Source organism: Rattus norvegicus, chromosome 13, assembly GCF_036323735.1.
Source record: "Rattus norvegicus strain BN/NHsdMcwi chromosome 13, GRCr8, whole genome shotgun sequence".
Classification (NCBI taxonomy): Eukaryota; Metazoa; Chordata; class Mammalia; order Rodentia; family Muridae; genus Rattus; species Rattus norvegicus.
In genome coordinates this window covers 70,571,044-70,587,385 of record NC_086031.1, presented here as the reverse complement: position 1 = coordinate 70,587,385, position 16,342 = coordinate 70,571,044, and the positions used below count along the sequence as shown (strand labels likewise).

Genomic DNA, 16,342 nt, shown 5'->3' with positions numbered 1-16,342 from the left:
TGTGGATGGCGCTGTTCACAGTCCACACCTCACGCCTCCTTCCACGTTCTTTGGAACTTTCCAGTGGTTCTCAGCGCAGGTCTCTTTTGCCTGCCTGTCCAGTTATAGCACCCTCCAGAGACCAGCAGCTGTGTGGTGATTCTGATAAAACTGAAGCACCTCTCTGACAGAGACTCAGGCTGTCGGTCGGCTTGTTTAGGCTGCCCACGGATAGCTAAGGAAAGTAATGATTCTGATTAACTTGAACCAGATAATCACCAAACGTAAGAGTTTTCATTTCCCAGCCCTAGTGTAGTCCTTCAGAAATAGAGTGATTAATGCTATATAAAGGGGAAACTAGTGAATAAATATTTTATTATAAAATTTAATGATCAGGTTTGTATAAGCAGAAGAGTGGAAGAGAATAGGTTTTTCTTATTCATAAGTGACCATTATATTGTAACTTTACATTTCTTATAGAGATGTTAAAACGCATAAGTAATAGGTGTGCTTTATCTTTTAAAAGCTGTTAAGTAAGGTGAGGTCACTAAATGGTCCTTTATTTGCATGTGTCTTTCTATAGGAGAGCCCAGTGTTTGGTGCCAGTGGGCAAGAAGAGCTAGCTAAGAGACTTGCTGAACTTGAGATCAGCCGAGAGTTCCTGAACACATTAGATGATCAAGACTGGTTTGATGAAGATTTTGGTTTAAGCTCTTCTCACAAGATCCAAAAGAATAAGGCAGAAGAAACAATCGTACCTCTAATGGCAGAACCTAAGCGAGTACCCCAGAAGCCATGTGAGACCTTATCGGTAGTTCCCCATACGGCAGAGGAGGTCGAAAGCCTTGTGCATAATGCCGCAGAGGAGCTTTGGAAATGGAAAGAGCTAGGTCAGGACCTTCATGGCTTCAGTATTCCCGCCAAGTTCCTCGGCTGTGCCAGTAAAGGGCTAGACATAGGAAACACGAGTCGAAGAGTCTACAAACAGGTAACAAAGGCACCACCAGTTCCTTACCCAGTGTCTGAAATGTGGGTTCCGGGCCAATTTCTTACTGTTGTTTTGTTTCTTTTTTCTTGTGTTTCTCTTTCTTTTCTTTTCTCTCTGTTAAGGCGGTTTTTGATTTAACAAAAGAGATTTTTGAGGAAATATTTGCTGAGGATCCCAACTTAAATCAGCCTGTCTGGATGAAGCCATGTAGAATCAATTCTAGTTATTTTCGACGTGTGAAAAATCCCAATAACCTTGATGAAATCAAGGTAAGCTGCAGACTCTGTCACCTCCTTTGGTTTCCTGTGTATGTATACAGATCTATAAATGACATAGAAGTGGGCACTTGTTTATGTACACCATGAGTAGTAGTTCACAGAGTCAACAGTAGAGGGTTAATGTGAACGGGAACATCAGGTGCTGGACACTCAGGTCTGACGTGCACAATGGTATAGTGGGTCCTGCATGGTCATGTATTTCTTACACCAGCAAGTTTTGCTTTTGTTGTTTTTGTCGTGTGTTGTTCGAGATCGGGCCTATGCTGACCTTGGACTCACCGTCCTTTGACTTTGAGACTCCCAAGTGCTGAGATAACAGCCTTGAGCTCCTGGGCCTGACTACAGAAGTTTCCTTTTCAGAGCAGTGCTTCTCAGAGTTAATGCACATAATCATTGGGGGTGCTTAAAATGGAGCTTTTGAGGAAGGAGCCTGAAATTCTGCTCTCAAGTGTGCAGTTAATACTGCTGACTCCAGGGTTATTCTTCAGCAGTGAGGTGGAGGAGTTGAGTTTTTCAAACTTACTTAATCATAAAAAGTCCTCTAAAAAGATTTTGTGCTTACAGACACCAATTTATCTATAAGCTATGTTATGTATGGTCTGAGTTTGGCTAACTGTGGGTCATGGGCTGTATCTAGCCATAGCCTTTACAAATCAAGTATTGTTGAACCACAGCCAGACATACTTGTGCTTCCGTTTCCTGCTTCCCTGCTTTAGCAGCACAGTTAGTAGAAGAGAGGTAGATGACAAAGACCGTGCAGCCGCAGAGCCTGAGCTACGTACATCTAATCCTTCACAGAAATGTTTTCAAAGTACACTGCACAGTTCATACCTCCATTCATCCAAGTCAGTAACTCTCCTGAGTACAGCATGTGCCTGTCCACAGACACAGTGGTAGGATGGGGCTCACATCAGCAGTTTAAGAATCTTGTCCAGCGATTCTGACTTACAAATGTATCTTGCTCCTCCACTGAGATCATTGTTTATTGAAATACCTTCAAAAGTAATAAACAATAAATTGTTAGAAACATAACAAGCTAAAATAAAACACGACACATAAAGGTCATCAGCAAACTGCATATCATGTGTGTACATGAAGCATAGACTAGATGCTGCATATCACATGTGTGTACATGAAGCATGACTAGATGCTGCATATCATGTGTGTACATGAAGCATAGACTAGATGCTGCATATCATGTGTGTACATGAAGCATGACTAGATGCTGCATATCATGTGTGTACATGAAGCATAGACTAGATGCTGCATATCGTGTGTACATGAAGCATAGACTAGATGCTGCATAGACTAGATGCTGCATATCACATGTGTGTACATGAAGCATGACTAGATGCTGCATATCATGTGTGTACATGAAGCATAGACTAGATGCTGCATATCATGTGTATACATGAAGCATAGACTAGATGCTGCATATCACATGTGTATACATAGAGTATAGACTAGATGCTGCATATCACATGTGTGTACATGAAGTATAGACTAGATGCTGCATATCACATGTGTGTACATGAAGCATAGACTAGATGCTGCATATCACATGTGTGTACATGAAGCATAGACTAGATGCTGCATATCACATGTGTGTACATGAAGCATAGACTAGATGCTGCATATCACGTGTGTACATGAAGCATAGACTAGATGCTGCATATCACATGTGTGTACATGAAGCATAGACTAGATGCTTCATATCATGTGTGTACATGAAACAGAGCACATACTGCATATCACATGTGTGTACATGAAGTATAGAGTACATACTGCATATTTAAGTTTTTAATATTTTTAACTTTAAATAGGTTTTTAAGGATGATTGTTAATAGCTAAATTCCTATGTTATAGATGCACGTAGTGGCACATGCCTATAATCTCAGCATCTCTAGATGAGGCAGGAAGATTACAATGAGTTTGAAGCCAGCCTGGGCCACAAAGTAATAATACTCTGCCTCAAAAACCCAAACAGAGCAGCAGAACTGTGCCAAGCCTTGTCAGTATTTTATATAATGTTTGAGATGGAGGCCTGCGCTCTTCTGGTACAGTAGTGCTCCTAACTGCTCATGGGCACCTCCCAGGTCAGAGATACAGGGTACATTTTCTTTACCGGTTTTCCTGCTTTAAAGTTAGCAATGACATGCGGGAGAGACAGCCGAGCAGGTAAGCATGTGTTCTACTCGTGTTTCGTTCTTCAAGTTCAGTTCCCAGCACCCACCCATGTTGGGTGGCTTACAACAGACTAACTCCAGCCCCAAGGAGTCCAGCACCCTCCTCTGGCCTCCTATGAGAACATGTTTACACATGCACACATAAGCACCTAAGTAAAAGGTTTGTTATTAAAAGAACAGTGGTTCTTTTAAAAACTCGACTCTGAAGTGATTTTTCTTTAAAGATATACCATTGGTTTTACTTTTATATGTTCTATAGAAACAAAATTGTTAAGTACATAGAATCTGAGATGCTTCCCTCCATATTTATTGTAAGAGGAATTAAGTGGAAGAAAACTATGTTCTTCTACCAGAAGTAGTCTGTGAGCACAGGTCTTCTCTGGAGTTGTAAACGTGTGGCTCTGGGTGGATATGCTTGTGGTTTACTGATCCCTCTCATTTCAACAGCACTTCATAACAACTGAGGTACTCAAACTGTTCAGTCTTAAGAAGGAGCCAAACCACAAAACAGATTGGCAGAAAATGATGAAGTTTGGACGAAAGAAGAGAGACCGAGTAGATCACATCCTGGTCAGTGCTCCCATTACCCTAACTCAGAGTGCAGAGAGATTCCAACAGGAGGAGTGCATGTAATTAACCCTGAGTGCATGAGACTGGAACCCACACCTTCATCTGCTGCGTTTCCTCTCCTCGTGTGAGGAATGGCTTTCTTTCATTCTGTTGAACAAGTACTTTAACTTAGCCAACAGAAATCTGTGGACGCGTTGACAAGCCAGCCCCTGAGTGAACTTGAGATGAAGGTAGTGGAGTGAGTAGTGTGGGTCCTGGAGCCCAGCTGTGCACTGACCCCGCCAAGCGTCAGACCTGCAAAGTGAAGGTGTTAACTACCTCCCTGATCGAGTTAATTGAGAGAATTAAATATGTATTTATTTTCAGGCATGTGTGTTGCTTAGTAGGGATACACTCTCAAAATGTATCCTTAGGACAGTATTCACACAAACCTAGAACGTCAAGGTCATCCACTTGATGTGCCCGCTTGATGCTTTTAGGAAACGAGGTAAATATCAGACGGATGAAGCTGGTGCTGGACTAATAGGGCATACTATTTTTCAGTAAACTTTTATTTATAAATAGGAGTACACTCTAATAATAAAAAGTATACGCCAAGACATAAACAAACCAGTAATAGTTACTTATTATCATTATTAAGTACAGTGCATAATTGAAGGTGCTATGCTTTTGTTTTTTTTGTTTTGTTTTGTTTTTGGGACGGGGTCTCACTGAGTAGCCCAGGGTGGCCTCTTAACTCAGTCATCCTGCCCCGGCCTTCTAAGAGCTGGAATTAGAGGCATGGCCTGTATTACTACTGTACAACGCCCCTCCCCACCCCATGTGTTGTCTATCCTAAATGACTTTATTTTTGAAGCAAGGACTTTAAGGGGGGAAAACTTCATGGTTACATTTAAATTTATAACTTTAAGAAATCATGGAGGAATGCTTGAAGTGAAAATGGAGGAAGAGACAGCTAATGGTTTAAAAGTAGGAGACAGCTACCCAAAATTGTTAAGCAAGATGTCTTAGATAAGTATTTTAAGTATGCATGAAAGAAACAGGCACAGGTAGTTTCTATACTGGTTCAGCACATAAACATTTACTGTGTTTTGTTAGTAAGGCTTTGGCATCAAAGTTTATGAAGATAACATCTTAATAGTGGAAGGGGAGGGCAGTGATTGGGAGCCATCTTCAGGCCCAAACTATAAAGTACATTATTTTTTTACTCTAGTCATCCTTCTGTACAGTTCATCCCAGAGCTTGCTTACTTCTCTGGTTGGACAGGGACCCTTTGACTGACATCTTTCATTCTTTGTATATCTATGATGCAGAAATAAGATCACATATAAATAAGACCACATTTTTGTTAGTATTTACTAGTCTAATTTTTCTAGATTCATTTTTCATTACAAATACTAGGATTTCCTTTTAAACATATGGTGTATGCTCATGTATGCAAATGTCAGTTTGTCTGCTCATCCGTGTCTTCCATTATTGCTACTACCCTTACGTTTGGAAACTGTCTGGTTGGATTGAAGCTAGAGCTCACTCACTGATTCACGGCACTGGCTGTCCCCTGACTTCCAGGTGTGCAGCTGTGCCCTGCTTCCACTAGTGATCCGAATTCAGAGCCTCATTTTTGTACATTGAGCCATCTCCCCACCACCACCCCCTTCCTTTTTAAAAAGCTTGATGACAGTTTATTAGAATTTGAACTCTGCCCCCCCCCTTCCCAGGCCCAGCCCCAGGGCAGGCAATCTATAATTCTCATAGTTGCCCAGGGTATGAGTATAGAGAAGAGAAGAGGGAAACCATGCTGTTTGAGAGAAGCCTGCATGGAGGTCAGCTCCAGGACTAGAGAGGCAGGCAGAAGCAGCCAAACCTCATGGCAGCTGAGAGGGACTGTAGGAAGGAAAAGCACACAATCTACCTTCCTTGAGACACTTCCTTAGCCAGGTCCTTGACCTGTCCAGCTGAGTGAACTTAAGGGAGGAGGGCAGAGGTATGTCTCCACCTATAGGTAGATTTCATCTTGCAGTAACATTCCCCAACTCTAAAGAGACAACCCTAAAATCATTTAGGAGTGAGCTGACACTAGGGGATAGATAGGTGAAGCCCATTGCTGTCATGAAAACCTAGAGACCCAACCCCAAAGCTGTTGACCACAAGGGATAAAGGCCTGGACTAGAGCTTTAGTTCCCAACTCATGTGTAGCCCACAGTCAGGAGGAGAAGAGAAACCAGCACCCCTTCCAAAACCATTTCTAGAACTGCTACTTTCAGAGTCCCTGGCCTGAGTTGCCTGTCCAAGGTTGCTGTCCCCTCCAATGTAACCATATCTGCCATTTCAGAAGTTGGAATGATAAACAAATCTGGCTTCTGCCGGGTGAGAGTCATCAAATATGGTAGCTGAGGTACCCATCCAGTAGGCCTATCTAGGGGCGCCCACAAACCCATCAGTGGTTCTGCAGCATTACAGCCAGCATAGGTAGAAGTGTGCAGGAGAACTAAAGGCAAGAGTTAGCCGCAATGCAAAGCCCTAAGCAGGAGACCGGAGAGGCCAAGCAGGAACTGCACTTTAGATGTTCAATTACAAGCCATTAGAACTTCCTGATGGACTCCCTCCCCATTCTCCCTTCCCCTGGGGCTTCTAAGACTGGCCTCAGAGAGAAGCCCAGGATTTGCTTTCAGGAACTTTGGTAGTTGTTGGAGTGACTAGAATCACAGTCTGAAGACCCTGCTGGGTCATCCCACCCCCAGTCCTACATTACAAGCCCTTGATCTTGTGAAGTTTGGCATCATCCCAGCTTACCGCATTTGTTGGTTCTTTCTCTGCAGTTAACTACTATATTTCCTAGATCGTGTTATCTGCAGTTGATATGCCTACCTCCATCTAAGTCATTGTTTGAAAAACAAGAACTGAGCTTGCCTGTAATCCCAGCATTCAGAAAGCTGAGGAGGCAAGAGGATTTCCATGAGTTTGAATCCTACCAGGGCTACAAAGTGAGACCCACTCAAAAAACCCACAACCATGAATTTGTAAAATGAGCATTTCTGCAATCACTAAAAGGACCTATATTCCAGACATTGACCAAGCACCTTCTCTTTACACTGTGTTAAGCACTGGGAAACTACAAATGGAAAGTTCTCAGAGCTCACAGCCTCGCAGACAGACAGATGTCCAGACTACGGTTTATAGTGGAGGGACGGGAGCAGAATGAATGCACAAAAGGCCCACACAAGTCAGAGGTAGAAAGTCCTTCCAGGAGAGCTGTGCTTTAGTCAGACAGCATGTGACCTGTTTCCCCAGCTTGTCCACAAGGACGTTGTGAAGACCTGGGCCACATTCTCTTCACAGTTCCCTGCCATGGTTTAAGCCTTTCCCCTTTCACACCCTCCCTGCTTTGTCTGGGAAATCTTCACGCAGTCTCAGGTATATAGGTCTACGAACCGAGCACTGATAATAAATCAAGGATTTTAAAGCATTTCCTGGCTGTATAGCTATAAATTTAACATTGATTAAAACACATTTGAGTGCCAGTGAAGTAGATGTGCTTGTTTATTTCACATAAAGAATCAAGTCTTGGCTGCTATTTTGTACTCGGGATGTAGAGCGCCCTCAGCATTTGCAGAGCTGATTGATGCTTTGATTTCATAGGGGCTGAGTGCCACTTTGCATAAACCCATAGTGCAAAATGGCAGAGTATATTTGAACCATCTCAGAAGTTGTTGGAAATTCTGTTCTAATTTCAAGCCAAAATTCATTCAGTGATTTTTTTTTTAATGAGACTCAAGTCAACAACTCAAACAGCACTTTTTAAATCAAACACAATGTAGTCCGAAGACTTACTGACTAGTTTGATGCTTACATCTGAGGCGTTTACAGTCGAAAACACCAAAGTTCTGTTTCCCATCATCCTGTTTCCTAAAAGTCAGAAAACACTAAGTTGTAACATACAATAGTCTCAATCTAAACTGAGGTGTTTGGGTCACCTTTTGATAATATAGCAGGCATAATGTCACACAGTGCAAAGTGCAGGTTGTTTATTCTGAACCAAGACCATAGTGATATAACACATGTAATACCAGAAACCCCTCTGAACCATTATGTTTGATTTTTGATCATTGTACATTCAGAAGTCTTACAGTGTGTGTGTGTGCACGTCTAGTCAGCAGTTACCCAGTTTGTGCATGTGGGGGGTTACTGTTAGACTGACTTATTATTTCTAAATTAGTGAATTTGTTTACTTCCCACAACAGCACACATATCTGGAGGCTGTGTGTGTAGTAGACTCTGAAGACTAGAAGGAAATGACAGGCAGCTCTGTAATCGTCATTGTAGTACCATGGTGGGCTTTGATCTGAGAGTCAGACAGAGAGGAAGTGTATTGGTTCTAAGACAGAAACGATTCCTGACCTGTGGTGCTGGCAGTTGCACCTGGGGCTTCATGGCATGCTAAGTAGCACGTGCTGTACTACTGGGCTCACTCAGCCCCACAGAGCCTGCCGCCCCCCGGGGAAAAGCAATAGTTATTGTTGGCAACTGGTCTTAAGGAACCACAGTGCTTCTCCAGTCATCGCACCTTGCATGGTATTTGGGGAGGATCCACATCACAGCAGAGAGATGATGAAAGGAATACTGTCATTAGCTATGTCTACTGCAAGCATAAAAGTATTTCTTAAAGACCGATACCTTCTTCACAAAACTTAACTGAGAAGGTGAAGTCTCTTATGAAGACCTACTTGTTAGACTTCCTTAAGCAAGGTCGCTCCCCAGTACACACAGCATTAGGTTGGCCTTCATACCAGCTCCGTGGTAGGTTAGATCCATTTCTTATAAATTACATGTGATTCTGTGGCTTAGTAAACACAGGAATCTGGGTTAAAGTAGTTTGAGGATGGGCTCTCTTTAGTAATGTTGTTCATTGTATTCACTGAAAAGGAGTGACCGTAAGTTTACTGGGCTATAGACCCTCTTCAGTAGAGCCATCCGTTCCACAGCTACAGATTGGCAAACAGACATTTGTAGCGCTGTGAGACTTCCTCCGAAGAGAAGGAGTGATATCATCACCTTTTGATGTGTCAGGCCCAACCGAGATAGATGTGTGCACATGGAACTTGTGTTGCTCTCCTTCCCGCCTCCAGGTGCTGTGGGCCCTGCAAGTCATGTCACTGCTTCCTTCATAGGGAGGTGGAGGACTAACTAGTTCCCTACTTCCCCTACTCTGCCTATCCCCAGATGACACCAAAATCAAGACAAACCAGGAACTTTCCCCTGGTTTTCTGCCATTAGACTTGAGTTAATGATCCTGTAACTGCAGTAGTTTTGATGAGTTTGGAACTCAGGGCTGCTTCCACCCAGTCTCCATTCCAGCTACACTGCAGTCATAAGAAGGCCAATGTGTGTGTTCTTGGAGTGTAGTTATTTAAAATTATAGCCAAGAAAGTTTAGACAATAAGCAAGCAATAAGCCTGGGCTGGTGTTGTTTCTAACTTGATTAGTTTTCATTTGCCTAGGAATCCCAAAAATGCAAGAAAAGCAAGTGATTGTAACAGTAATTTAAAAATAAACTTGATCAGTGTTGGATCTATAAAAATATTTTGTTTTGAGAAGCAGCCTATGTAGTCTTTGCTGACCTTGAACTTGCAATTCTCCTGCTTCAGCCTCCCAAGTGCAGAGTCACAGGTCGTCTGCACCACCATGGCCGTCATTTATTTTGAATACTCTAGAATGATGTTACCTTTGTCGAATGAGTAGAGTTTTCCTTTGCAGTGCACCATCTAGTCTTTCCCGTAAGCTCCTGTGTGCATCCACTCATGTTAACACAGCGCTGGACTTGTGGTCAGTCTGTCTTTTGTAGCTACAATGTGCTGGAGTACCGTCATGTTGAAATGGGGCTATTTTTAGTTCAGATGCCAATTTTAAAGGTGTATTGACATTATTTCTTTGGGACATTGTGGACGGGACTCTGTATAACATGGGAGGTGTAAGTTCCTTGCTCTGTGTGACAAATTTGCTAACGTATTGCCTTCTAATGTCCAGGTCCAGGAACTCCACGAAGAGGAGGCCCAGTGGGTTAACTATGATGAGGATGAGTTGTGTGTGAAGATGCAGCTGGCTGATGGGATCTTTGAGGCCTTGATCAAAGATACTATTGACGTTCTCAATCAGATCAGTGAGAAGCAGGGGAGAATGCTACTTGTGTGACATCTTGCAAATAAATGGAACACTGAGTGCTAACATGAGTCCTGGGCCTTTCTGCCTCCTGATACACACCCCATCTCCACCATAGCAAGAGTGCTTCTGGACCGCGAACCTGTTCTTATGGACGGCTGGTTGGAGTTCATGGGACAATGTGGTGTATCTGGTAGTGCAGCCTTTGCCTTTATAGACTGTCCACTGGATTGTGTGGTCCTTTCCCGTGGGCAGGGTCACACTCTGTGATGAGACTTGGTATCACCTCACTAGCACCCATACCTACTAGGTCTCAGATGAGGGCTGAGAACACCAGACGACCTCTGAGCTTAGACAAAGCCTGAGTCTCCTCATGAGACTTGAGTCTCATCAGGAAAGAGAGGTACATAAATTCATCTTTTAACTTTCAAAACATAATCCTGGTCTATACAATGAAACTCATAAGTGGACATTCTAGTCTCTGCAGTATTAAACCCATAACCACTTCTAAAATAGGCAAACTCATGGTTGTCTGCCTATTTCACATTCTGGAGTTTTATTTCTTCTTGAAGACCGTTTTCTTCCATTCTTGAAGTTGAACAGCACCAAGTGGATGTCAGAAATAAGTGGGAGCTTTGCTTTGGACACCACCTAAAAACTGTAACCCATTGCACTGTGTTTAATTTTCCTGTCTGCGGAAAACAAATGTCCCTCCCAGTGAGGACGAGGGAGGCTACAGGACTGCTGTGGGCTGTTCCTCCGCCCTCGCCCCACCCCTGCTCAGTCCTCATCTGTCCTAACCTCTACCAGCTGCTCTCAGAATCGTAGCTACTCAGGACCATCTCAGGCGTCCAGGCATGGCAAAAGTGGGAGTAACTCATTTTGGCCTTCAAACTCTGAATCCCCATCTCCCGAGGAAGTCGGATGCTGTTACTTGAATGATTTAGGAAATGAGTGTGTGCACCAAAGACAAGAAGATACTGTCTATAGTCTGCGTGCTTGTTTTGCTCTGTGGAATATTTTTAATTTATTTTAAGATAAATTATTAAGTTGAAAATGTGTGTCCCTGTTGAGAAGTGAAAGACTCTCACAATTGTAAACCTCCGTCTCGAAGCGTCTACAGTTAGTTTTGTCTTCGCACAGGAAATCTGCAGTTTTAATAAATCTACACACACACTGAAGAAGTGAGTTCAGCTCATTGAAAAGACAACAGGCATTTACAGCGTCACCCGTGACAGCAGGAGCGGGAGATGACTTGAAAGACTCAAGTTTAGTCCTGCCTTTCTTGCAGCGTTGCATCTTAACAACTATTACCTGTATCTGAGGAACATCTCCAGATTCCAGCTGCTACATTCGAGCACAGGGTGCTCTCCTGGGCCCTGAGCACCTGCCTTCTTGACTGTTTCTCTTCATCAGCCCTGTCCTTCATAATCCCAGAGAATGTGGATGATCTGAGGCGTGAGTGTAAATGCCTTAACCTTAACAGTCCCGACCAGAGCAGCATGGTAAGACATCCGCTGGGTTCACACTCACCAATACCCTGGACATTATGGCTTCAAAACACATTAGGAAACCCAAAGACAGCGTAACCCTTAAGTATGCATGTTTGTTCTTTTCTGCATCTTCCTTCCCGACTTGCCTTTGCATCTGCTGTCTTACTCTGCACACGTCACTCTTCCGTTTCATCCTGTCATTACGCAGCGTTTGCTGAAGTCATCATTGGATATTTGCATTTTGCACAGTGACTGGTGTGCTAGCTCTTGACAATGAGAAAGCACTGAAGGGTTCCAGTTGGGGCTCCTGACTGCTCAGGTGGGTGGGTGCTCCTCAGCGCCTCTTCTGTGCTTTTGCTGTTGAGCTGTCGTCCTTAGCCATAATGAGCACGTTGACCAAGAGAAGCAAAGGTTTCCTGAGGTTATTAGCCAGTAGTGTGGAAATGGTTTTCATGTGGCCAATGAAAGCAAAGAGTTCTCTTCAGTTTGTGTTCTTTAGAAGACAGACATCTGTGTCCATCCCTTGACTGTTTGTAGGATCATATTGTCCTTATGATACCGAACTTCACAGCTGCTATAAGTTTTTATAAATGAAAATCAAATCATAATAGGAACATAGGTTTTCATGTCTTCATTCTTTGGACCCAAGGTTAATTTTTAATAAGGAAGTGTATCTTGTACTTTTTTACATTATCATGCCAGAAAGGGAAAAACATACTAATAGAAGTCCAAGGACACAGCAATCAGGACAGTGCCGGGACCGTGGCAGTGACCATCCTAACCTCCTCCAGCTGTCTTCACTATCCAAGATCCTGCATTCCAGATGCCAGGCAGGAATAGGCCAGTCTCGTCCTCTGCTAGCAATCATACCTGCAGTTTGGTAGCAAAAACAAGAGAATCTGGAGATAACGGGTTTCTCCCTATTTTAACTATTTGGCTCTAACTGTGATGGGTTATTGTTAGGGTCAGGAATGGTGGGTGTGGACACCCAGCCACTCACTCGTTCCATACTGGGGTCTTTTTAATGAAGCTCTGCCTCATAACCAAGAACCTAAATACGCCCTCTTTCTAATCTTTGCTCCCTCTTCCACACCCTGTCCCCTCCTGTCTTTCCGCATTAATTCCTCTAAATGATCTTTGCATTCGCAGTAATACCTTTTAGAATAGCACTGTCAGAACCTAGTAGTAAACCACCATGTAGGCTTCAGAGTCACTTCTGAGTCCCAACAATTTGTGCTATCCAGGGCAGTTAACTCTGGGTTAAACTAGTACAGGGTATCGATTCCCTCTTCAGGTCTAAACAGGAATTTTTACTCTAGGGAAAAGTGGGAAGAGCTCAAAAGTAGTTAAGGAAGGTGACTTCCTTCTGTGACTACAGGTCTCTGAGAAATTATCTTTCAAAAGAGATTGCATTCTCATAAGAGTTGTGGCCTATTGATAAAAACAATTTTGTTCACTTTCTTGTCTTGAAAAAAAGTGGCCTTAGCTTTTTGCAATACTTGAATAAAGTGTGTACTTGCAAAAGAATTTCTGTAGCACAGCATTAGAGACTCATAACTTTTCTGCAAGAAATTCAAACTTACATCTTCCTTTTACTACCTTAAGAATACTAGTGAATAAAACATTAATTCAAAGAGCAAGTGATAGAAACTACAATGACGTTTAATGCAAATTGTAGGAATTTACATGTTTACAAATCATCTTAAACTGGTTGTGCAACAATTCAATAAAATCTTTGTATTATAAAAATGTGAAGGAAGTGTAAACTGGTGTAAAGGAGGTACTGTCATTTTAATTAACCTGTGTTTCAAAGCTTTTCCTTCTGGACTTTGCAAGCCTTCTTGGTTACACATTGCAAAGCATTCTCTAGGGGCTCAGCCTCCTTGTGTGTACTGTACTGTGCAGACATGAAAAATAAACCCGTTTACTGTGTGTGTGTGAATAGCCTGCGCATCAGGCCATTTTCAGCCAATAGACACCCCGTGCAGCTCTTAGAAGCCTGCACAGAAGACTGAGGGTGTGGTTTGTAAGTACGCTCTGTAAAATAACTGGGAAGTCCCATGTATACCCTGTAAATAGATTTGTTAACTAAAACGTACTTTAAGATGAAATCTGTAAATAAATTGATTTATAAATTAATTCCATGTCCGGTATTAAATCTGTCTACTCATGAGCCAGGTTGAGAGAAAAGAGCTCCTGTAATTGAATTGTTTCTGATTTGTTCTGGTTCAGGCACCTGTTCTTAGGAGCCTGGTGTAAGCTGTGGACCCTGCACACAGGTCCCCAGCACAAACAGCCAAGCACCCTGGTCTCTTGACAGCCCATTAATTCCTCAGATAATCAGTGAGCTTCACCTGTGTTCTTAGCATTGTGCTTAGTGCTAGGGAGACAGCAAAGGAGACAGACATGGTCCCTGGCCTTGTGGAGCTTAAAGTCTAATGAAAGAGCATCATCAAAAACACTTTTGAAAACCAGTGCGTGTCAAGCTGTCGAAGGCTGTAAAAGAAGCACGCACAGGGAGGGGGATACGTTAAAGAAGCATGCGCAGAGAGGGGGATACGTTAAAGAAGCATGCGCAGAGAGGGGGATACGTTAAAGAAGCATGCGCAGAGAGGGGATGCATTAATGAAGCATGCGCAGGGAGGGGGATACGTGAAAGAAGCATGCGCAGAGAGGGGATGCGTTAAAGAAGCACGCGCAGGGAGGGGATGCGTTAAAGAAGCAAGCGCAGGGAGGGGATGAGTTAAAATGTGAGTTCCCTAGTAAATCTTAACTTGATTTTGTTTTTGGACAGAGGATCTCACTGCGTAGTCAAGCTGGCCTCAGACAGTGAACATGTACAACCCTCTTATTTCAGCTTCCTCCTCAGATAGGATTCAAACATGCCAGCATATCTGGCTTTTATGTTTGTCTTGACCTTGATGGGCTTCGTCCAACTCCTGGTAAATGTCATTTCTCCCACATGACTTGTCTTACTCAGCCCTGCAAAATAGCACATAAAGTCACACACAATGCAGTGGGGCCACAAAGATGACTGGGTGTGGAGGGTGTAATTTATTTCTGGAAATAAGAGCTTGGTGAGAAATGGAGCCGGATACAGAGAAGAATCAAAGAATTCCAACAGTGGAATTACGTGGACCCAGGCGGAAGGACCCGCCAGCCTCTCACTGATGTTCAACCACCTTATGGCAAAGTCTGCTGTGTCTCTAGCCCTTGCCTCATTAAGGAATCCTCAGAAAACCGTAGGCCCCACATGGTAACAGATACCACTCAACTCAATAAAATTAACAAAGTCTGCATACCTACTATGTGCCGGATACTGTGGCTGGTGCTAAGGTATGCTGGTTGGGGTCGGGGAGCTGGGCTGCTGTAACTTAGAATCAGGACGTGAGAGCATGGTAGTGAACAGCCGGGGATGGTGAAGCGCCCACAGAAAGGGGCTCCAGACGAGTTCAGAAATCACATGCTAGTTGCTCAGAAAAGTGGGCAAGGTAGAGAGATTGCGTTTCTTTTCACAGGTGGCTGAGCTGTGTGGCTGAGATCAGTAGGCAGATAAGTGCCTGCCAGGGTATGATTCAGGGTCACCCAAGCAAACAGGACATGCCAGGCTTAAGTGACACTGTTCTCTTACAGCCAGAGGAGAAGCTGAGCTCTACATCCAGCCCCTGTAATTTCTCGGCCACCCCAACTCTATGACCAGCAGATCTACAATGCAGCTAGCTCCAATGAGGCCAACTGCCAGCACCCTGCTCAGGCTGCCCTAGGAAGGCTTTCTCTTCATCGCTCCCCACTACTGTGGAGAAGATCTGGGGGCACGTCGAGAGCCAGATGCCAGGGCCTAAGCAGAAGTGTACCATTGAGTCTAAAGCAGGGAGGCTGTCGGAGGCATTCGGGTCCAAGGCCTGTTCTTAGTGTGATTCCCACAGCTGGGGGGACTGCATGTGACTAAAGTCTAGCCCTCACTGAAAGAGCCAGCGCAGCGCAGTGCAGCGCAGCGCAGTACAGTGCGCCACAGAATAAGCTCCCGATGTGGAGGGCAACTCGGTCTGATGGTGACTATTTAGCCTCCTCTATGAATGATGCCACGGCCTCCCTCTCATTTTGAGACGATCTATCTGGAAAACCAGATCAGGAAGATGAGACCCTCTCTGGAGGGTGACCTTCATTTAACTAAGGCATGTGTCTGGAATAAACCGGGGCTGGGGGTGGGGTTGTCGTTGGTTGGTTGGTTTAGTTTTTGAGGCAGGGTTTCTCTGTGGAGCCCTGGCTGTCCTGGACCGCACACAGAGCTCCCTCTGCCTCTGCCTCTGCCCCTCTGCCTCTCTATCTCTCTGCCTCTCTCTGCCTCTCTCTGCCCCTCTGCCCCTCTGCCCCTCTGCCTCCCAATTGCTGGGATTAAAGGAATAAGCCAAATTTAAGACTTTTTTTGAATTTTTTTCGTTTTTGAGGAACTTCCAGATGTACCACTGATCGTCATCCCACCTGAGCAGACATCTTTTCCAGCTCTAATTCTTCCCTCCTCGAATTATGTGTACTGGTGGTGTTGGTAAAACACAAATGCCACCCTGCCCTGCCAGCAGCAGACAACCGAGGATGATTCTGCTTCCCTCACCACCTTGACTAGTTAGTTCAGGGAAATTCCAAGTCATTGTGTAGAGACAGCCTTACAATGGAGTGTGGGATGAGTGGGAC

At 43.9% G+C, this 16,342-nt stretch overlaps 1 protein-coding gene across 4 annotated transcripts in view; it reads left to right on the top strand.

Moving 5' to 3' along the window:
* Positions 1-13,789, top strand: part of Cep350 (centrosomal protein 350) — a 141,077-nt gene extending 127,288 nt beyond the window's left edge. For all 4 annotated transcript variants that reach the window (NM_001427193.1, XM_039091366.2, XM_039091367.2 and 1 more), the window contains 4 exons: positions 563-967; positions 1,090-1,236; positions 3,879-4,001; positions 10,026-13,789. In NM_001427193.1, coding sequence (NP_001414122.1) covers positions 563-967; positions 1,090-1,236; positions 3,879-4,001; positions 10,026-10,190 — 840 coding nt within the window. In that variant the 3' untranslated portion in view covers positions 10,191-13,789. The remainder of the gene's footprint in view (positions 1-562; positions 968-1,089; positions 1,237-3,878; positions 4,002-10,025) is intronic.
* Positions 13,790-16,342: the final 2,553 nt, after the last annotated feature.